General features: G+C 35.3%; 2 protein-coding genes across 3 annotated transcripts in view; one reads left to right on the forward strand and one right to left on the reverse strand.

Moving 5' to 3' along the window:
• LOC133650078 (N-terminal EF-hand calcium-binding protein 1-like) overlaps window positions 1-8,998 on the reverse strand; it is a 39,390-nt gene extending 30,392 nt beyond the window's left edge. The window contains exons 1-2 of the mRNA XM_062046891.1: window positions 8,817-8,998; window positions 6,070-6,094 (exon numbers count right to left, since the gene is read on the reverse strand). Of these exons, the coding sequence (XP_061902875.1) occupies window positions 6,070-6,094; window positions 8,817-8,882 (91 nt within the window). The 5' untranslated portion in view covers window positions 8,883-8,998. The remainder of the gene's footprint in view (window positions 1-6,069; window positions 6,095-8,816) is intronic.
• A 2,110-nt stretch (window positions 8,999-11,108) lies between these two features.
• Window positions 11,109-23,247, forward strand: part of LOC133650079 (transmembrane protein 64-like) — a 33,294-nt gene continuing 21,155 nt past the window's right edge. Inside the window, exons 1-2 of one of the 2 annotated variants that reach the window (XM_062046892.1) lie at window positions 11,109-11,349; window positions 11,402-12,292. In XM_062046892.1, coding sequence (XP_061902876.1) covers window positions 11,651-12,292 — 642 coding nt within the window. In that variant the 5' untranslated portion in view covers window positions 11,109-11,349; window positions 11,402-11,650. The remainder of the gene's footprint in view (window positions 11,350-11,401; window positions 12,293-23,247) is intronic. The other variant, XM_062046893.1, reaches the window with a different exon arrangement.

Raw genomic sequence — 23,247 nt, forward strand, 5'->3', positions numbered from 1 at the left:
AAGACTGTGACAAAGATTGTTAAAGACTGTGACAGAGATTCTCAAAGACAGTCTCAAAGACTGTTACAAAGGTTTTCACAAAGATTGTGACAAAGATTGTCACAAAGATTGTCACAAAGATTGTGACAAAGATTGTGACAAAGAATGTTTCAAAGATTGTCACAAAGATAGTTACAAATATTTTTTACAAAAATTGTTACGATTGTTGCCAAGATTGTTACTGAAATTGACACAAAGATTGTTACAAAAATGGTCAAATACTTACAAAGATTTCCACACAAATAGTTACAGATTGTCACAAAGATAGTTTGGAAGATTGTTACTAAGATTGTTAAAGACAGTTACAAAGATAGTTACAAAGATTGTTTCAAATATTGTAACCAAGATTGTGACAAAGATTGTGACAAAGATTGTCACAAAGATTTTTTACAAAAATTGTTACGATTGTTGCCAAGATTGTTACAAAAATTGTCAGATACTTACGAAGATTTCCACACAAATAGTTATAGACTGTGACAAAGATTGTTAAAGACTGTGACAAAGATTCTCAAAGACAGTCTCAAAGACAGTCTCAAAGACTGTTACAAAGATTTTCACAAAGATTGTGACAAAGATTGTCACAAAGATTGTGACATAGATTGTGACAAAGAATGTTACAAAGATTGTCACAAAGATAGTTACAAATATTTTTTACAAAAATTGTTACGATTGTTGCAAAGATTGTTGCCAAGATTGTTACCAAGATTGTTGCAAAGATTGTTACCAAGATTGTTGCCAAGATTGTTACAGAAATTAACACAAAGATTGTTACAAAAATTGTCAGATGCTTACAAAGATTTCCACACAAATTGTTACAGATTATCACAAAGATAGTTTGGAAGATTGTGACAAAGTTTGTTAAAGACAGTTACAAAGATAGTTACAAAGATTGTTTCAAATATTGTAACCAAGATTGTGACAAAGATTGTGACAAAGATTGTTAAAGACAGTTACAAAGATTGTTTCAAATATTGTGACAAAGATTGTCACATAGACTGTCACAAAGATTGTTACAAGATAGTTACAAAGATTTTCACAAAGATTTTCAAAAAGATTGGCACAAAGATTGTGACAAAGAATGTCACGAAGAATGTCACAAAGATTGTCACAAAGATTTTTTACAAAAATTGTTACGATTGTTGCCAAGATTGTTACAAAAATTGTCAGATACTTACGAAGATTTCCACACAAATAGTTATAGACTGTGACAAAGATTGTTAAAGACTGTGACAAAGATTCTCAAAGACAGTCTCAAAGACTGTGACAAAGATTCTCAAAGACAGTCTCAAAGACTGTTACAAAGATTTTCACAAAGATTGTGACAAAGATTGTCACAAAGATTGTGACATAGATTGTGACAAAGAATGTTACAAAGATTGTCACAAAGATAGTTACAAATATTTTTTACAAAAATTGTTACGATTGTTGCAAAGATTGTTGCCAAGATTGTTACCAAGATTGTTGCAAAGATTGTTACCAAGATTGTTGCCAAGATTGTTACAGAGATTAACACAAAGATTGTTACAAAAATTGTCAGATACTTACAAAGATTTCCACACAAATAGTTACAGATTGTCACAAAGATAGTTTGGAAGATTGTTACTAAGATTGTTAAAGACAGTCACAAAGATAGTTACAAAGATTGTTTCAAATATTGTAACCAAGATTGTGACAAAGATTGTGACAAAGATTGTCACATAGACTGTCACAAAGATTGTTACAAGATAGTTACAAAGATTTTCACAAAGATTGTTACAAAGATTGACAAAGATTGTCACAAAGATTGTCACAAAGATTGTGACATAGATTGTCACAAAGAATGTTACAAAGATTGTCACAAAGATAGTTACAAATATTTTTTACAAAAACGGTCACACAAATTGTTACGATTGTTGCAAAGATTGTTACCAAGATTGTTGCAAAGATTGTTACCAAGATTGTTGCCAAGATTGTTGCCAAGATTGTTACAGAGAATAACACATAGATTGTTACAAAAATTGTCAGATATTTACAAAGATTTCCACACAAATTGTTACAGATTGTCACAAAGATAGTTTGGAAGATTGTTACTAAGATTGTTACAAATATTGTTAAAGACAGTTACAAACGTAGTTACAAAGATTGTTTCAAATATTGTAACCAAGATTGTTACAAAGATTGTGACAAAGATTGTGACAAAGATTGTCACATAGACTGTCACAAAGATTGTCACATAGACTATCACAAAGATTGTCACATAGACTGTCACAAAGATTGTTACAAGATAGTTAGAAAGATTTTCACGAAGATTGTTACAAAGATTGACAAAGATTGTGACAAAGAGTGTTACAAAGATTGACAAAGATTGACAAAGATTGTCACAAAGATAGTTACAAATATTTTACAAAAACTGTCACAAAAATTGTTGCAAAGATTGGTACCAAGATTGTTACAGAGATTATCACAAAGGTTGTTACGGTTGTTACAAAAATTGTCAGATAGGTACAAAGATTTTCACAAAGAATGCTACAAAAATGGTTTCAAAGACTGTTACAAAGATAGTTGCAAAGAGTGTTACAAAAATGTTACAAAGACTGTCACAAAAATTGCTACAAAGATTGTTACAAAAACTGTCAGATATTCACAAAGATTGAAGAATGTTACAAAAATTGTTAGATTGTCACAAAGATAGTTTCGAAGATTGTTACAAAGATGTTACAAATATTGTTACTAAGATTTTTAAAAACAGTTACAAAGATAATTACAAATAGTGTTACAAATATTGTTACAAAGATTGTTAAAGACAGTTACAAAGATTGTTACCAAGATTGTTACAAAGATCGTCACGAAGATTGTCACAAAGATTGTTTGTCACAAAGATTGTGACATAGATTGTGACAAAGAATGTTACAAAGATTGTCACAAAGATAGTTACAAATATTTTTACAAAAACTGTCACAAAAATTGTTACGATTGTTGCAAAGATTGTTGCAAAGATTGTTACCAAGATTGTTGCCAAGATTGTTGCCAAGATTCTTACAGAGATTAACACATAGATTGTTACAAAAATTGTCAGATATTTACAAAGATTTCCACACAAATTGTTACAGATTGTCACAAAGATAGTTTGGAAGATTGTTACTAAGATTGTTACAAATATTGTTAAAGACAGTTACAAAGATTGTTTCAAATATTGTAACCAAGATTGTGACAAAGATTGTCACATAGACTGTCATAAAGATTGTCACATAGACTGTTACATGATAGTTACAAAGATTTTCACGAAGATTGTTACAAAGATTGACAAAGCTTGTGACAAAGAGTGTTACAAAGATTGACAAAGATTGTCACAAAGAAAGTTACAAATATTTTACAAAAACTGTCACAAAGTTTGTTGCAAAGATTGGTACCAAGATTGTTACAGAGATTATCACAACGGTTGTTACGGTTGTTACAAAAATGGTCAGATAGTTACAAAGATTTTCACAAAGAATGCTACACAAATGGTTTCAAAGATTGTTTCAAAGACCGTTACAAAGACAGTTACAAAGAGTGTCACAAAAATGTTACAAAGATTGTCATAAAGATTGTTACAAAGATAGTTACACAGATTGTTACAAAGATTGTCACAAAGAGAATTACAAATATTTTTACAAAACTGTCACAAACATTGTTACAAAGATTGTTGCATAGATTGTTGCAAAGATTGTTACCAAGACTGTCAGATAGTCACAAAGATTGAAGATTGTTACAAAAATTGTTAAAGATTGTCACAAAGATAGTTCTGAAGATTGTTACAAATATGTTACAAATATTGTTACTAAGATTTTTAAAGACAGTTACAAAGATAGTTACAAATATTGTTTCAAAAATTGTTGCAAAAATTGTTACAAAAATTGTTACAAAAATTGCTACAAAAATTGTTACAAAAATACAAAGATTGTTAAAGACAGTTACAAAGATAGTTACTAAGATTGTTTCAAAGATTGTTACCAACATTGTTACAAAGATTGTCACAAAGATTGTTACAAAAATTGTCACAAACTGTCACAAAAATTGTTACGATTGTTGCAAAGATTGTTTCCAAGATTGTTACAGAAATTAACACAAAGATTGTTACGATTGTTACAAAAATTGTCAGATAGTTACAAAGATTTCCACACAAATTGTTAAATATTGTCACAAATATAGTTTTGAAGATTGTTACTAAGATTGTTACAAAGATTGTTAAAGACAGTTACAAAGATAGTTACAAAGATTGTTTCAAATATTGCAACCAGGATTGTTACAAAGATTGTCACTTAGACTGTCACAAAGATGTTACAAGATAGTTACAAAGATTTTCATGAAGATTGTTACAAAGATTGTTACAAAGATTGACAAAGCTTGACAAAGATTGTCAAAAAAGATTGTGCAGAGTGTTACAAAAATTGACAAAGATTGTCACAAATATTGTTACAAAGATTGTTACAAGGAGTATCAACAAGAATGTTACAAAAATAGTTTCAAAGATTGTTTTAAAGACTGTTAAAAAGATAGTTACACAGATTTTCACAAAAATTGTTACAAAAATTGTTAAAAAATTGTTAAAGACTGTTACAACGATAGTAACTAAGATTGTCACATAAACTGTCATGAAAAATTGTTACAAGATAGTTACAAAGATTTTCACGAAGATTGTTACAAAGATTGTCACAAAGATAGTTACAAATATTTTTACAAAGACCGTCACAAAAATTGTTACGATTGTTGCAAAGATTGTTACCAAGATTGTTAGAGATTATCACAAAGATAGTTAAAAAATGGTCAGTTACAAAGATTTTCATAAAATTGTTAAAGATTGTTACAAAGATAGTTTGGAAGCTTGTTACAAAGGTAGTTACGATTGTTTCAAAGATTGATACAAAGATTGTGACAAAAGCTGTCACATAGACTGTCACAAAGATTGTTACAAGATAGTTACAAAGATTTTCACGAAGATTGTTTCAAAGATTGTCAAAAAAGATTGTGACAAAGATTATGACAAAGAGTGTTACAAAGATTGTCATAAAGATAGTTACAAATATTTTACAAAAACTATCACAACAACTGTTACAAAGATTGGTACCAAGATTGTTACAGAGATTATCACAAAGATTGTAATGATTGTTACAAAAATTGTCAGATAGTTACAAATATTTTTCACAAAGAACGTTACGAAGATTGTTTCAAAAACTTACAAAGATCGTTACACAGATTTTCACAAAGATTGTTACAAAAATAGTTACAAAGATTTTCACAAAGAATGTTACAAAAATTGTTTCAAAGATTGTTTTAAAGATCGTTCCAAAGATCGTTCCAAAAATTGTTACAAAGATTGTTACCAAGACTGTTACAAAAGTTGCTACACAGATTTTAACAAAGATGGTTACAGAGACTGTTACAAAGATTGTTACAAAGACCGTTACAAAGACTCTTACAAAGACCGTTACAAAGACTGTTACAAAGATTGTTACAACGACTGTTGCAAAGATTGTTACAAAGACCGCTACAAAGACTGTTACAAAGACCGTTACAAAGACCGTTACAAAGACCGTTACAAAGACCGTTACAAAGACTGTTACAAAGATTGTTACAACGACTGTTGCAAAGATTGTTACAAAGACCGTTACAAAGACTGTTACAAAGACCGTTACAAAGACTGTTACAAAGATCGTTACAAAGACCGTTACAAAGACTGTTACAAAGACCGTTACAAAGACTGTTACAAAGACTGTTACAAAGACCGTTACAAAGACTGTTACAAAGATCGTTACAAGACTGTTAAAAAGACCGTTACAAAGACCGTTACAAAGACGTTACAAAGACCGTTACAAAGACCGTTACAAAGACCGTTACAAAGATTGTTACATGCACAATCCATCCCATCAAAGTGTTCCTGGTGCTTAATGGAAGACGTAACAAGTGATGAATCAAATAGAAAGTGTAATATTTTGTGAGAATATTTCCTTATGGGTGTGGTCACTTCTCCGTCTCCATGGAAACCACATCACCAATTGATCTCATATTTACCGTTTTTATCTGCTCGCCGTACAATCTGTGAGGGGGAAAGACACAATGTTACAAAAGGCTTTTAAAGTGTGTGTGTGTGTGTGTGTGTGTGTGTGTGTGTGTGTGTGTGTGTGTGTGTGTGTGTGTGTGTGTGTGTGTGTGTGTGTGTGTGTGTGTGTGTGTGTGTGTGTGTGTGTGTGTGTGTGTGTGTGAGAGAGAGAGAGACTGAATCATGGATGAGGTCTCACATTGGAGACAACAGGTGGTCTTTGAAGGGTCTGATGAAAGCGACATGTTAGCATGCTAAAGCTAGCTTGTTACTCCTGATGACTTCAAAGTCCCAAAGTGCAGATTTTATTTTCATCAGTCCTAGAATAAATAAAAGGACCACACTGAAAATAATTAAATAGTTGTCATAGCATAGCATACTATAGGATAGCGTAGCATAGTATAACATAGCATAATATAGCATAGCATAGCATAGCATAGTATAACAAGATTGTTACAAAGATTTTTTTACAATGATTGTTACCATGATTGTTACAAAGATTGTTACCATGATTGTTACAAAGATTGTTACCATGATTGTTACAAATATAGTTACATGGTTGTTACAGTGATTGTAACAAATATTGTTACCAAGATTGTTACCAATATTGTTACAAAGCCTGTCCCCAAGCTTGCTACAATGATTGTTACAAATATTGTAAAACATTATTTTATTTTATTTTATTTTTTTTAACAGATATTGGTACTAAGAGTGTTACAAAGATTTTTTACAATGATTGTTACAAAGTTTTTTACCATGATTGTTACAAAGATTGTTACCATGATTGTTACAAAGATTGTTACCATGATTGTTACAAAGATAGTTACATGGTTGTTACAGTGATTGTAACAAATATTGTTACCAATATTGTTACAAAGCCTGTTACCAAGCTTGCTACAATGATTGTTACAAATATTGTAAAACATTTTTTTTTTTTTTTTTTTTTTTTTTTACAGATATTGGTACTAAGAGTGTTACAAAGATTTTTACAATGATTGTTACAAAGTTTGTTACGAAGATTACAATTTTTTTTATTTTTTTTTACAAAGATCGGTACCAGGATTGTTACAGATATTTATTTTTTACAAAGCTTGGTACAAATATTGTGACAAATATTGTAACTAACATTGTTACCAGGATTCTTACAAAGATAGTTACAAGGATTGGTACCAAGATTGTTAAGATTGTTATGAAGTTTTTTATTGATTTTTTAATTATTGATTTTTTTTAACAAAAATTGGTAACAAGTAATACTACTACTACTTCTAATAATAATCATAATAATAATAATACTACTACTAATAATAATACTAATAATAATAATCATAATAATAATACTAGTAATAATAATAATAATAATAATAATAATACCACTAATAATAATAATAATCATAATGCTACCACTACTACTGCTAATAATAATCATACTCGTAATAATAATAATAATAATAATAATAATAATAATAATATACATATTGTTGTATTATTACTGTCAATATTAATATTTGTCTAACCACATTGAGGCTCAGCAAAGACATCACACACACACACACACACACACACACACACACACACACACACACACACACACACACACACACACACACACACACATCTATGAATGTGAATAATAATACTTACATCTATGAACATGAATATGAATATTTACATCTATGAAGATGAATATTAATACTTACATCTATGAATATGAACATGAATATGAATACTTACATCTATGAAGATGAATATTAATACTTACATCTATGAATATGAATATTTACATCTATGAATATGAATACTTACATCTATGAAGATGGATATTAATACTTACATCTATGAATATGAATATGAATACTTACATCTATGAATATGAATATGAATACTTACATCTATGAATATGAATATTTACATCTATGAATATGAATACTTACATCTATGAAGATGAATATGAATACTTACATCTATGAATATGAATATGAATACTTACATCTATGAATATGAATACTTACATCTATGAAGATGAATATTAATACTTACATCTATGAAGATGAATACTTACATCTATGAAGATGAATACTTACATCTATGAAGATGAATATGAATACTTACATCTATGAATATGAATATGAATATTTACATCTATGAATATGAATACTTACATCTATAAATATAAATATGAATACTCACATCTATGAAGATGGACATGAATACTTACATATATGAATATAAATATGAATACTTACATCTATAAATATAAAAATAAATACTTACATCTATGAAGATGGACATGAATACTTACATATATGAGTATAAATATTAATACTTACATATGTAAATATAAATATGAATACTTACATCTATAAATATAAATATGATTACTTACATCTATGAAGATGGACATGAATACTTACATCTATGAAGATGGACATGAATACTTACATCTATGAATATAAACATGAATACTCACATCTATGAAGATGGACATGAATACTTACATCTATAAATATAAATATGAATACTTACATCTATAAATATGAATATGATTACTTACATCTATAAATATAAATATGAATACTTACATCTATAAATATAAATATGAATACTCACATCTATGAAGATGAATATGAATACTTACATCTATAAATATAAATATGAATACTCACATCTATGAAGATGGACATGAATACTTACATCTATGAATATAAATATGAATACTTACATCTATGAAGATGGACATTCCCTTCTTCAGGTCGGACTGGACATCTGCCGGTGATCGATCCATCATCGAACAGTTCCGGTTTCACTTTGTCACTCTGAAGAATGTTGTGACGGCGCGTGAGTTCCGACGTGAACTGGACGCTGTTGACGCGCACGAGGAGCAGACACGCCGCGCCAGCGTCAAGCCGCGAGAAGCACGTCACACCACTTCCGTGTTCAACCGGACGGAGGCCGGAGGCGTTTGAATGCTTTTGTTTTGAAAGAACCACATCCGGGTAGTTCTCGCAAGCTTGACTGTGCCGCGGCGGTGGAATCGCAGTTTATGATTGTCATTTCTAGTACCAATTTAGGGATATAATTGTTTAACATATGTACTTTATTTGAATAAGATGATGCATACGATTAAACATTCTATAACAACGACGATTACACAAGTTTGATTTACCCATTAAAAAAAAAAAAAAAGATTACAATACCACTATGATGTTTATTAACTGGGGAACACCACCACTTAGTGGACAAGTTACATAACTACAGCAGGACTGAATTGATGACAATAATAAAGTTCAACATTATTTATTAAAATTAATCATTAAATATGTCCAACACATTCATAACTTTAAACATTAAATACAAACAAAAATGTAATAAAGTTAAACCTTGAATACATTTGATAAAGTTAAACACAAATGATCAAGTAACAAACTCAACTCAAAACAAACTAGTACTAGTATTTAACATGTACTATTACTAGTACTCAAAACTAACTAGTACTAGTATTTACAATAAACAATTACTAGTACTCAATACAAACTAGTTCTACTATTTAAAATGTAACATAACTATAACCATAACATAACCATAACCATAATATAGCCATAATCATAATATAACCATAACCATAACATAACCACAACCATAACATAACCATAAAATAACCACAACCACAACATAACCATAATTTAACCATAAACATAACAGCCATAACATAGCCATAACCATAACATAACCACAACCACAACATAACCATAATTTAACCATAAACATAACATAGCCATAACCATAACCATAACATAACCACAACCACAACATAACCATAATTTAACCATAAACATAACATAACCATAATATAGCCATAACTATAATATAACCATAACCATAACATAACCATAATATAGCCATAACTATAATATAACCATAACATAACCACAACCATAACATAACCAGAGCCATAACCATAACCATAAACATAACATAACCATAATTTAACCATAAACATAACATAACCATAACCATAATATAGCCATAACTATAATATAACCATAACCACAACATAACCATAATTTAACCATAAACATAACATAGCCATAACATAACCATAACCATAACCATAACCATAACAACCACAACCACAACATAACCATAATTTAACCATAAACATAACATAACCATAATATAGCCATAACTATAATATAACCATAACCATAACATAACCATAACATAACATAACCATAATATAGCCATAACTATAATATAACCATAACCATGACATAACCACAACCATAACATAACATAACCAGAGCCATAACCATAACCATAAACATAACATAACCATAATTTAACCATAAACATAACATAACCATAACCATAATATAGCCATAACTATAATATAACCATAACCACAACATAAACATAACATAACCATAACCATAATATAGCCATAACTATAATATAACCATAACCATAACATAACCACAACCATAACATAACCATAACATAGCCATAGCCATAACCATAACATAACCATAACCATAATTTAACCATAAACATAACATAACCATAGCCATGATATAGCCATACCTATAATATAACCATAACATAACAATAACATAATCACAATATAGCCATAACTATAATATAACCATAACATAACCATAACATAACAATAACCATAACATAACATAACATAACATAACATAACATAACATAACCATAATATAGCCATAACTATAACATAACATAACATAACAGAAATAACTATATTATAACCACAACATAACCATAATATAACCATAACTATAATATAACCACAATATAACCATAACCACGAAGGTTGGGTGACAGGTGAGCGTGACGTCATCAGCGCTCAGGTGGCAGCGAGGTGATGACGTCAGTTACCGCGAGCCAAAAACAAATCAAACGTCATTGCTGCGCAAGTCTCGCGAGAGCCAAGCTGTGCGCCGTGATTGGCCGCGAAGCTGAGATTGCGGGAGTCACGTGACGTGTAGGCAGTCGCGCAGTGTGGAACACAAACAACTGTGACGCGGAAAAGAATCTAAACTCCATTTTCTCGCCCCACTTCCACGCTCCTCCTGTCGAACCGCTCGAGACTTGACTGCGCTCGCGCCGGACTTTTAGCCGCGGCGCTGGACTTTAGCCCCGCGGCTAACAGCTAGCCAGCTAGCAGCAGCGTGAGACGCGTGAGTCGTGGGACGGAGGTGAGACAGGTGAGCCGTGGGACGGAGGTGTGACAGGTGAGTCGAGCAGGTGTGTCACGTGCTCTCTCTCTCTCTCTCCCCTCCTCAGGCGGAGCCATGGCGGCCGTGGACGCGAGCGTCTCCCCCACGAGACGCGACCTGACAAGCTTCACGTGGGAGCGGCGTGTTTCGCGGCGCGTGTACCCGAGATAAGCTCGCCACGTCGGACATTTCCACGGCCCATGCGTGACACGTCTGAAGTTTCACGCGCCGGGGAGCGTGTCTGGACGTGAAAGCCGCCGGTGACGTCACAGCCCCACCCCACGCCCCGCTGCTTCCCACCCGAGGGTGCCCCCACATGTCGCTGGTGGGGTCCACGCAGATGCTGGCCAAGCTGGCCAAGCACGCCGCGGGTAAAGCGCGGGTCCAGCTGAGCCGCTGGCTGCGGAGGGGCGGCGACGAGGGCGCCTTCGAGGAGCGGGGGGCGGCAGGGCGGTGCGACGGCGACCCGGAGGTGGCGGGGGAAGCCGGCGGCGCCGACCCCAGGCACCCCTGCTGCATCGTCAAGGGCACCCTGCTGGCGTGCATCCTCGCCGCCGTGTGCTTCTCCTCGGTGGCGCTGGTCCGCCAGCACCTCAAGGACCTCCTGCTGTGGGTGGAGGGCCTGGACGGCCTGGTGGGCGCCCTGCTGTTCGTGGTGGGCTTCATCCTGGTCTCCTTCCCCTGCGGCTGGGGCTACATCCTGCTCAACGTGGCCGCCGGCTACCTCTACGGCTTGGTGCTGGGCATGGGCCTGGTCATGGTGGGGGTCCTCATCGGGACCTTCGTGGCCCACCTGGCCTGCAAGCGGCTGCTGACCGACTGGGTGGTCAACAAGGTGGGGAACAGCGAGCAGCTCAGCGCCATCATCCGAGTGGTGGAAGGAGGGAGCGGACTCAAAGTCGTGGCCTTAGCGAGACTCACCCCCATTCCCTTTGGACTCCAAAATGCAGTTTTCTCTGTAAGTACTCCAACAGTTTTACTGGTCATTCCGGGAAATCGGGGAATTATCGGACCCGGGATACATGCTGGCTTAAATGTCCAGGGCGAGTGGAGTGTGTGGATGTTGGGACGCTTCCAATCGGATGAGAAATGTGGACCATGCAGTCCATTGTATATTTCCCATTTATTGTCAACAGGGAGAAAATTACCGGAAATTCCTGTAAAACCGGGAATTTTGGAAGAATAGTGTGGGTTAAAGGTTGGCAGGTTGGAGTCGGGTAAAAAATGACACAACATTTTATTATCTATTAATACGTTAATTCAGTTTATATGGGAATTTCCTGTTTCCGGGTAGAAAATTACTGGAAATTCCTGGAAAACCGGGTAAATGCAACGTGTTTTGCGTTCGACATATGTGAGGAACAGTGTGGGTTGACGTTTGTAAGGTCGGAATTGGGTAAAAATGGCACTAAATTTGGGGTATTTTATAATTTCAATGGGAATTTCCTGGAATTTTGGAAAAACCGGGAATTTTTCTAAATATCGATAATAGCACAATTGTCCTAGATGATATGAATGGGTTGGTGTTGGAATTTTCCAAAATGGTCGGCAAATGTTGACGTAGTGACAGTTTGAAGTTAAATGGGTATTTTGGAAGTCCTGGAATTTCGGGCTAACCGGGAATTTTTACGAAAAAATGTCCCAATTAAGAAGAATGTTTCAAAGGTGGAATAGTAAAAAACGGTTGAAAAATGTGGATTGTTAAAACTTTCCAGGAAGAGGTGAAAATAGGGCTTTGAAAAACCGGGATTTCCTGGAATTTTTTTTTGGTACTTGAAAAATGAGGTGAGTGGAGTGTGTGGATGTTGGGACGCTTCCAATCGGAGGAGAAATGTGGACCATGCAGTCCATTGTAAATTTCCCATTTATTGTCAACAGGGAGAAAATTACCGGAAATTCTTGGAGAACCAGGAATTTTGGAAGAGTAGTGTGGGTTAAAGGTTGGCAGGTCGGAGTCGGGTAAAAAAATGACACATTTTATTATCTATGAATACGTTAATTCAGTTTGAATGGGAATTTCCTGTTTCCGGGTAGAAAATTACTGGAAATTCCTGGAAAACCGGGTAAATACAACGTGTTTTGCGTTCGACATATGTGAAGAACAGTTTGGGTTGACGGTTGGAAGGTCGGAATTGGATAAAAATGGCACTAAATTTGGGGTATTTTATAATTTTGAATACGTCAATTCATTTGAATGGGAATTTCCTGGAATTTGGGGAAAACCGGGAATTTTTGAAAATATCGATAAAAGCACAATTGTCCTAGATGATATGAATGGGTTGGTGTTGGAATTTTCCAAAACGGTCGGCAAATGTTGACATAGTGACAGTTTGAATTTAAATGGGTATTTTGGAAGTCCTGGAATTTCGGGCTAACCGGGAATTTTTACGAAAAAATGTCCCAATTAAGAAGAATGTTTCAAAGGTGGAATAGTAAAAAACGGTTGAAAAATGTGGATTGTTAAAACTTTCCAGGAAGAGGTGAAAATAGGGCTTTGAAAAACCGGGATTTCCTGGAATTTTTTTTTGGTACTTGAAAAATGAGGTGAGTGGAGTGTGTGGATGTTGGGACGCTTCCAATCGGATGAGAAATGTGGACCATGCAGTCCATTGTATAATTCCCATTTATTGTCAACAGGGAGAAAATTACCGGAAATTCCTGGAGAACCAGGAATTTTGGAAGAGTAGTGTGGGTTAAAGGTTGGCAGGTCGGAGTCGGGTAAAAAAATGACACATTTTATTATCTATGAATACGTTAATTCAGTTTGAATGGGAATTTCCTGTTTCCGGGTAAAAAATTACTGGAAATTCCTGGAAAACCGGGTAAATACAACGTGTTTTGCGTTCGACATATGTGAAGAACAGTGTGGGTTGACGGTTGGAAGGTCGGAATTGGGTAAAAATGGCACTAAATTTGGGGTATTTTATAATTATTAATACATCAATTCATTTCAATGGGAATTTCCTGGAATTTTGGGAAAACCGGGAATTTTTCAAAATATCGAGAAAAGCACAATTGTCCTAGATGATATGAATGGGTTGGTGTTGGAATTTTCCAAAACGGTCGGCAAATGTTGACATAGTAACAGTTTGAATTTAAATGGGTATTTTGGAAGTCCTGGAATTTCGGGCTAACCGGGAATTTTGACGAAAAAATGTCCCAATTAAGAAGAATGTTTCAAAGGTGGAATAGTAAAAAACGGTTGAAAAATGTGGATTGTTAAAACTTTCCAGGAAGAGGTGAAAATAGGGCTTTGAAAAACCGGGATTTCCTGGAATTTTTTTTTGGTACTTGAAAAATGAGGTGAGTGGAGTGTGTGGATGTTGGGACGCTTCCAATCGGAGGAGAAATGTGGACCATGCAGTCCATTGTAAATTTCCCATTTATTGTCAACAGGGAGAAAATTACCGGAAATTCCTGGAGAACCAGGAATTTTGGAAGAGTAGTGTGGGTTAAAGGTTGGCAGGTCGGAGTCGGGTAAAAAAATGACACATTTTATTATCTATGAATACGTTAATTCAGTTTGAATGGGAATTTCCTGTTTCCGGGTAGAAAATTACTGGAAATTCCTGGAAAACCAGGTAAATACAACGTGTTTTGCGTTCGACATATGTGAAGAACAGTTTGGGTTGACGGTTGGAAGGTCGGAATTGGGTAAAAATGGCACTAAATTTGGGATATTTTATAATTATTAATACGTCAATTCATTTGAATGGGAATTTCCTGGAATTTTGGGAAAACCGGGAATTTTTCAAAATATCGATAAAAGCACAATTGTCCTAGATGATATGAATGGGTTGCTGTTGGAATTTTCCAAAACGGTCGGCAAATGTTGACATAGTGACAGTTTGAAGTTAAATGGGTATTTTGGAAGTCCTGGAATTTCGGGATAACCGGGAATTTTTACGAAAAAATGTCCCAATTAAGAAGAATGTTTCAAAGGTGGAATAGTAAAAAACGGTTGAAAAATGTGGATTGTTAAAACTTTCCAGGAAGAGGTGAAAATAGGGCTTTGAAAAACCGGGATTTCCTGGAAATTTTTTTTGGTACTTGAAAAATGAGGTGAGGGGACGCTTCCAATCGGTTGAGAAATGTGGACCATGCAGTCCATTGTATAATTCCCATTTATTGTCAACAGGGAGAAAATTACCGGAAATTCCTGGAAAACCGGGAATTTTGGAAGAGTAGTGTGGGTTAATGGTTGGCAGGTTGGAGTCGGGTAAAAAATGACACAACATTTTATTATCTATGAATACGTTAATTCAGTTTATATGGGAATTTCCTGTTTCCGGGTTGAAAATTACTGGAAATTCCTGGAAAGCCGGGTAAATGCAACGTGTTTTGCGTTCGACATATGTGAGGAACAGTGTGGGTTGACGTTTGTAAGGTCGGAATTGGGTAAAAATGGCACTAAATTTGGGGTATTTTATAATTTGAATGGGAATTTCCTGGAATTTTGGAAAAACCGGGAATTTTTCAAAATATCGATAAAAGCACAATTGTCCTAGCTGATATGAATGGGTTGGTGATGGAATTTTCCAAAACGGTCGGCAAATGTTGACGTAGTGACAGTTTGAATTTAAATGGGTATTTTGGAAGTCCTGGAATTTCGGGCTAACCGGGAATTTTTACGAAAAAATGTCCCAATTAAGAAGAATGTTTCAAAGGTGGAATAGTAAAAAACGGTTGAAAAATGTGGATTTTTAAAACTTTCCAGGAAGAGGTGAAAATAGGGCTTTGAAAAACCAGGAATTCCTGGAATTTTTTTTTAGTACTTGAAAAATGAGGTGAGTGGAGTGTGTGGATGTTGGAACGCTTCCAATCGGATGAGAAATGTGGACCATGCAGTCCATTGTATATTTCCCATTTATTGTCAACAGGGAGAAAATTACCGGAAATTCCTGGAGAACCAGGAATTTTGGAAGAGTAGTGTGGGTTAAAGGTTGGCAGGTCGGAGTCGGGTAAAAAAATGACACATTTTATTATCTATGAATACATTAATTCAGTTTGAATGGGAATTTCCTGTTTCCGGGTAGAAAATTACTGGAAATTCCTGGAAAACCGGGTAAATACAACGTGTTTTGCATTCGACATATGTGAAGAACAGTGTGGGTTGACGGTTGAAAGGTCGGAATTGGGTAAAAATGACACTAAATTTGGGATATTTTATAATTATGAATACGTCAATTCATTTGAATGGGAATTTCCTGGAATTTTGGGAAAACCGGGAATTTTTCAAAATATCGATAATAGCACAATTGTCCTAGATGATATGAATGGGTTGGTGTTGGAATTTTCCAAAACGGTCGGCAAATGTTGACGTAGTGACAGTTTGAAGTTAAATGGGTATTTTGGAAGTCCTGGAATTTCGGACTAACCGGGAATTTTTACGAAAACATTTCCCAATTAAGAAGAATGTTTCAAAGGTGGAATAGTAAAAAACGGTTGAAAAATGTGGATTGTTAAAACTTTCCAGCAAGAGGTGAAAATAGGGCTTTGAAAAACCGGGAATTCCTGGAATTTTTTTTTGGTACTTGAAAAATGAGGTGAGTGGAGTGTGTGGATGTTGGGACGCTTCCAATCGGATGAGAAATGTGGACCATGCAGTCCATTGTATAATTCCCATTTATTGTCAACAGGGAGAAAATTACCGGAAATTCCTGGAGAACCAGGAATTTTGGAAGAGTAGTGTGGGTTAAAGGTTGGCAGGTCGGAGTCGGGTAAAAAAAATGACACATTTTATTATCTATGAATACGTTAATTCAGTTTGAATGGGAATTTCCTGTTTCCGGGTAGAAAATTACTGGAAATTCCTGGAAAACCGGGTAAATACAACGTGTTTTGCGTTCGACATATGTGAAGAACAGTGTGGGTTGACGGTTGGAAGGTCGGAATTGGGTAAAAATGGCACTAAATTTGGGGTATTTTATAATTATGAATACGTCAATTCATTTGAATGGGAATTTCCTGGAATTTTGGGAAAACTGGGAATTTTTCAAAATATCGATAAAAGCACAATTGTCCTAGATGATATGAATGGGTTGGTGTTGGAATTTTCCAAAACGGTCGGCAAATGTTGACGTAGTGACAGTTTGAAGTTAAATGGGTATTTTGGAAGTCCTGGAATTTCGGACTAACCGGGAATTTTTACGAAAACATTTCCCAATTAAGAAGAATGTTTCAAAGGTGGAATAGTAAAAAACGGTTGAAAAATGTGGATTGTTAAAACTTTCCAGGAAGAGGTGAAAATAGGGCTTTGAAAAACCGGGATTTCCTGGAATTTTTTTTGGTACTTGAAAAATGAGGTGAGTGGAGTGTGTGGATGTTGGGACGCTTCCAATCGGATGAGAAATGTGGACCATGCAGTCCATTGTATAATTCCCATTTATTGTCAACAGGGAGAAAATTACCGGAAATTCCTGGAGAACCAGGAATTTTGGAAGAGTAGTGTGGGTTAAAGGTTGGCAGGTCGGAGTCGGGTAAAAAAATGACACATTTTATTATCTATGAATACGTTAATTCAGTTTGAATGGGAATTTCCTGTTTCCGGGTAAAAAATTACTGGAAATTCCTGGAAAACCGGGTAAATACAACGTGTTTTGCGTTCGACATATGTGAAGAACAGTGTGGGTTGACGGTTGTAAGGTCAGAATTGGGTAAAAATGGCACTAAATTTGGGGTATTTTATAATTATGAATACGTCAATTCATTTGAATGGGAATTTCCTGGAATTTGGGGAAAACCGGGAATTTTTCAAAATATCGATAAAAGCACAATTGTCCTAGATGATATGAATGGGTTGGTGTTGGAATTTTCCAAAACGGTCGGCAAATGTTGACGTAGTGACAGTTTGAATTTAAATGGGTATTTTGGAAGTCCTGGAATTTCGGGATAACCGGGAATTTTTACGAAAAAATGTCCCAATTAAGAAGAATGTTTCAAAGGTGGAATAGTAAAAAACGGTTGAAAAATGTGGATTGTTAAAACTTTCCAGGAAGAGGTGAAAATAGGGCTTTGAAAAACCGGGAATTCCTGGAATTTTTTTTTGGTACTTGAAAAATGAGGTGAGTGGAGTGTGTGGATGTTGGGACGCTTCCAATCGGATGAGAAATGTGGACCATGCAGTCCATTGTATAATTCCCATTTATTGTCAACAGGGAGAAAATTACCGGAAATTCCTGGAGAACCAGGAATTTTGGAAGAGTAGTGTGGGTTAAAGGTTGACAGGTCGGAGTCGGGTAAAAAAATGACACATTTTATTATCTATGAATACGTTAATTCAGTTTGAATGGGAATTTCCTGTTTCCGGGTAGAAAATTACTGGAAATTCCTGGAAAACCGGGTAAATACAACGTGTTTTGCGTTCGACATATGTGAAGAACAGTGTGGGTTGACGGTTGGAAGGTCGGAATTGGGTAAAAATGGCACTAAATTTGGGGTATTTTATAATTATGAATACGTCAATTCATTTGAATGGGAATTTCCTGGAATTTGGGGAAAACCGGGAATTTTTCAAAATATCGATAAAAGCACAATTGTCCTAGATGATATGAATGGGTTGGTGTTGGAATTTTCCAAAACGGTCGGCAAATGTTGACGTAGTGACAGTTTGAATTTAAATGGGTATTTTGGAAGTCCTGGAATTTCGGGCTAACCGGGAATTTTTACGAAAAAATGTCCCAATTAAGAAGAATGTTTCAAAAGTGGAATAGTAAAAAACGGTTGAAAAATGTGGATTGTTAAAACTTTCCAGGAAGAGGTGAAAATAGGGCTTTGAAAAACCAGGAATTCCTGGAATTTTGTTTTGGTACTTGAAAAATGAGGTGAGTGGAGTGTGTGGATGTTGGGACGCTTCCAATCGGATGAGAAATGTGGACCATGCAGTCCATTGTATAATTCCCATTTATTGTCAACAGGGAGAAAATTACCGGAAATTCCTGGAGAACCAGGAATTTTGGAAGAGTAGTGTGGGTTAAAGGTTGGCAGGTCGGAGTCGGGTAAAAAAATGACACATTTTATTATCTATGAATACGTTAATTCAGTTTGAATGGGAATTTCCTGTTTCCGGGTAGAAAATTACTGGAAATTCCTGGAAAACCGGGTAAATACAACGTGTTTTGCGTTCGACATATGTGAAGAACAGTGTGGGTTGACGGTTGGAAGGTCGGAATTGGGTAAAAATGGCACTAAATTTGGGATATTTTATAATTATGACTACGTCAATTCATTTGAATGGGAATTTCCTGGAATTTGGGGAAAACCGGGAATTTTTCAAAATATCGATAAAAGCACAATTGTCCTAGATGATATGAACGGGTTGGTGTTGGAATTTTCCAAAACGGTCGGCAAATGTTGACGTAGTGACAGTTTGAATTTAAATGGGTATTTTGGAAGTCCTGGAATTTCAGGCTAACCGGGAATTTTTACGAAAAAATGTCCCAATTAAGAAGAATGTTTCAAAGGTGGAATAGTAAAAAACGGTTGAAAAATGTGGATTGTTAAAACTTTCCAGGAAGAGGTGAAAATAGGGCTTTGAAAAACCGGGAATTCCTGGAATTTTTTTTTTTGGTACTTGAAAAATGAGGTGAGTGGAGTGTGTGGATGTTGGGACGCTTCCAATCGGATGAGAAATGTGGACCATGCAGTCCATTGTATAATTCCCATTTATTGTCAACAGGGAGAAAATTACCGGAAATTCCTGGAGAACCAGGAATTTTGGAAAAGTAGTGTGGGTTAAAGGTTGGGAGGTCGGAGTCGGGTAAAAAAAATGACACATTTTATTATCTATGAATACGTTAATTCAGTTTGAATGGGAATTTCCTGTTTCCGGGTAGAAAATTACTGGAAATTCCTGGAAAACCGGGTAAATACAACGTGTTTTGCGTTCGACATATGTGAAGAACAGTGTGGGTTGACGGTTGGAAGGTCGGAATTGGGTAAAAATGGCACTAAATTTGGGATATTTTATAATTATGACTACGTCAATTCATTTGAATGGGAATTTCCTGGAATTTGGGGAATTTTTCAAAATATCGATAAAAGCACAATTGTCCTAGATGATATGAATGGGTTGGTGTTGGAATTTTCCAAAACGGTCGGCAAATGTTGACGTAGTGACAGTTTGAATTTATATGGGTATTTTGGAAGTCCTGGAATTTCGGGATAACCGGGAATTTTTACGAAAAAATGTCCCAATTAAGAAGAATGTTTCAAAGGTGGAATAGTAAAAAACGGTTGAAAAATGTGGATTGTTAAAACTTTCCAGGAAGAGGTGAAAATAGGGCTTTGAAAAACCGGGAATTCCTGGAATTTTTTTTTGGTACTTGAAAAATGAGGTGAGTGGAGTGTGTGGATGTTGGGACGCTTCCAATCGGATGAGAAATGTGGACCATGCAGTCCATTGTATAATTCCCATTTATTGTCAACAGGGAGAAAATTACCGGAAATTCCTGGAGAACCAGGAATTTTGGAAGAGTAGTGTGGGTTAAAGGTTGGCAGGTCGGAGTCGGGTAAAAAAATGACACATTTTATTATCTATGAATACGTTAATTCAGTTTGAATGGGAATTTCCTGTTTCCGTGTAGAAAATTACTGGAAATTCCTGGAAAACCGGGTAAATACAACGTGTTTTGCGTTCGACATATGTGAAGAACAGTGTGGGTTGACGGTTGGAAAGTCGGAATTGGGTAAAAATGGCACTAAATTTGGGATATTTTATAATTATGACTACGTCAATTCATTTGAATGGGAATTTCCTGGAATTTTGGGAAAACCGGGAATTTTTCAAAATATCGATAAAAGCACAATTGTCCTAGATGATATGAATGGGTTGGTGTTGGAATTTTCCAAAACGGTCGGCAAATGTTGGGAATTTTTACGAAAAAATGTCCCAATTAAGAAGAATGTTTCAAAGGTGGAATAGTAAAAAACGGTTGAAAAATGTGGATTGTTAAAACTTTCCAGGAAGAGGTGAAAATAGGGCTTTGAAAAACAGGGAATTCCTGGAATTTTTTTTGTGTACTTGAAAAATGAGGTGAGTGTAGTGTGTGGATGTTGGGACGCTTCCAATCGGATGAGAAATGTGGGACTTCCAGTCGATAGTATATTTCCCATTCATTGTCAATGGGTAGAAAATTACTGGAAATTCCTGGAAAACCGGGAAAATACAACATGTTTTACGTTCGACATATGTGAAGTATAGTGTGTGTTGATGGTTGGAAGGTCGGAGTCAGGTAGAAAATCGCGCCAAATTTTGGGTATTTTATAACTGTGAATACGTCAAATCATTTTAATGGGAATTTACTGGAATTTTGGGAAAACTGGGAATTTTTAAAAATATTGATAAATTGTCCTAGATATGAATGGGTTGGTGTTGGAACTTTTCAAAACCGTTGTAAAATGTTGATTGGTAGCAGTTTGAATTTAAATGGGTATTTTGGAAGTCCTGGAATATTGGGATAATCCGGGAATTTTTTCAAAAAAATGTCAGAATTGAGAAGAATGTTTTGAACGTGGAATAGTAAAAAAACGGTTGAAAAATGTGGATTGCGAAAACTTTCCAGGAAAAGGTGAAAATAGGGCTTTGGAAAACCGGGAATTCCTGGAATTTTTTAGGAACTTGGAAAATGAGGTGAGTGGAGTGTGTGGATGTTGGAACGGTTAGCAATCTGATGAGAAATGTGGACCATGCAGTCGATTGTATATTTCCCATTCATTGTCAACGGGGAAAAAAGGACCGGGAATTCCTGGAAAACCAGGAATTTTGGAAGAGTAGTGTGGGTTGATGGTTGGAAGGTCGGAGTCAGGTAAAAAATGGCACAACATTTTGGGTATTTTATATCTATGAAAAGGTCAATTCATTTGAATGGGAATTTCCTGTTTCCGGGTAGAAAATTACCAAAAATTCCTGGAAAACCGGGAAAATGCAACATGTTTTGCGTTCGACATATGTGATGAACAGTGTGGGTTGATAGTTGGAAGGTCGGAGTCGGGTAGAAAATGGCGCCAAATTTTGGGTATTTTATAACTATGAGTACGTCGAATAATTTGAATGGGAATTTCCTGGAATTTGGGGAAAACCGGAAATGTTTTTAAATATTCATACAAGCACAATTGTCCTAGATGATATGAATGGGTTGGTGTTGGAATTTTTCAAAACGGTTGGAAAATGGGTATTTTGGAAGTCCTGGAATATCCAGATAACCAGGAATTTTTACGGAAAAATGTCCCAATTAAGAAGAATGTTTTGAAGGTAGAATGGTCAAAAACGGTTGAAAACTGTGGACGGTGAAAACTTTCCAGGAAGAGGGGAAAATAGGGCTTTGGAAAACCGGGAATTCCTGGATTTTTTTTTGGTACTTGAAAAATTAGGTGATGTTGGAACGGTTTCAATCGGATGAGAAATGTGGACCATGCAGTCGATTGTATACTTCCCATTCATTGTCAACGGGGAGAAAATTACCGGAAATTCCTGGAAAAACAGGAATTTTGGGAGAGTAGTGTGGGTTGATGGTTGGAAGGTCGGAGTCAGGTAGAAAATGGCGCCAAATTTTGGGTATTTTATAACTATGAATACGTCAATTCATTTGAATGGGAATTTCCTGGAATTTGGGAAAACTGGGAATTTTTAAAAAGATCTATACAAGAATGGGTTTGTGTTGGAATTTTTCAAAATGGTTGGAAAATGTTGACTTGGTAACAGTTTGAATTTAAATGGGTATTTTGGAAGTCCTGGAATATTGGGATAATCCAGGAATTTTTACGAAAACATGTCCCAATTAAGAAGAATGTTTCGAAGGTGGAATAGTAAAAAAAACGGTTGAAAAATGTGGATTGTGAAAACTTTCCAGGAAGAGGTGAAAATAGGGCTTTGGAAAACCAGGAATTCCTGGAATTTTTTAGGAACTTGGAAAA

The sequence above is a fragment of the Entelurus aequoreus genome, linkage group LG05, assembly GCF_033978785.1.
Source record: "Entelurus aequoreus isolate RoL-2023_Sb linkage group LG05, RoL_Eaeq_v1.1, whole genome shotgun sequence".
Taxonomy (NCBI): Eukaryota; Metazoa; Chordata; class Actinopteri; order Syngnathiformes; family Syngnathidae; genus Entelurus; species Entelurus aequoreus.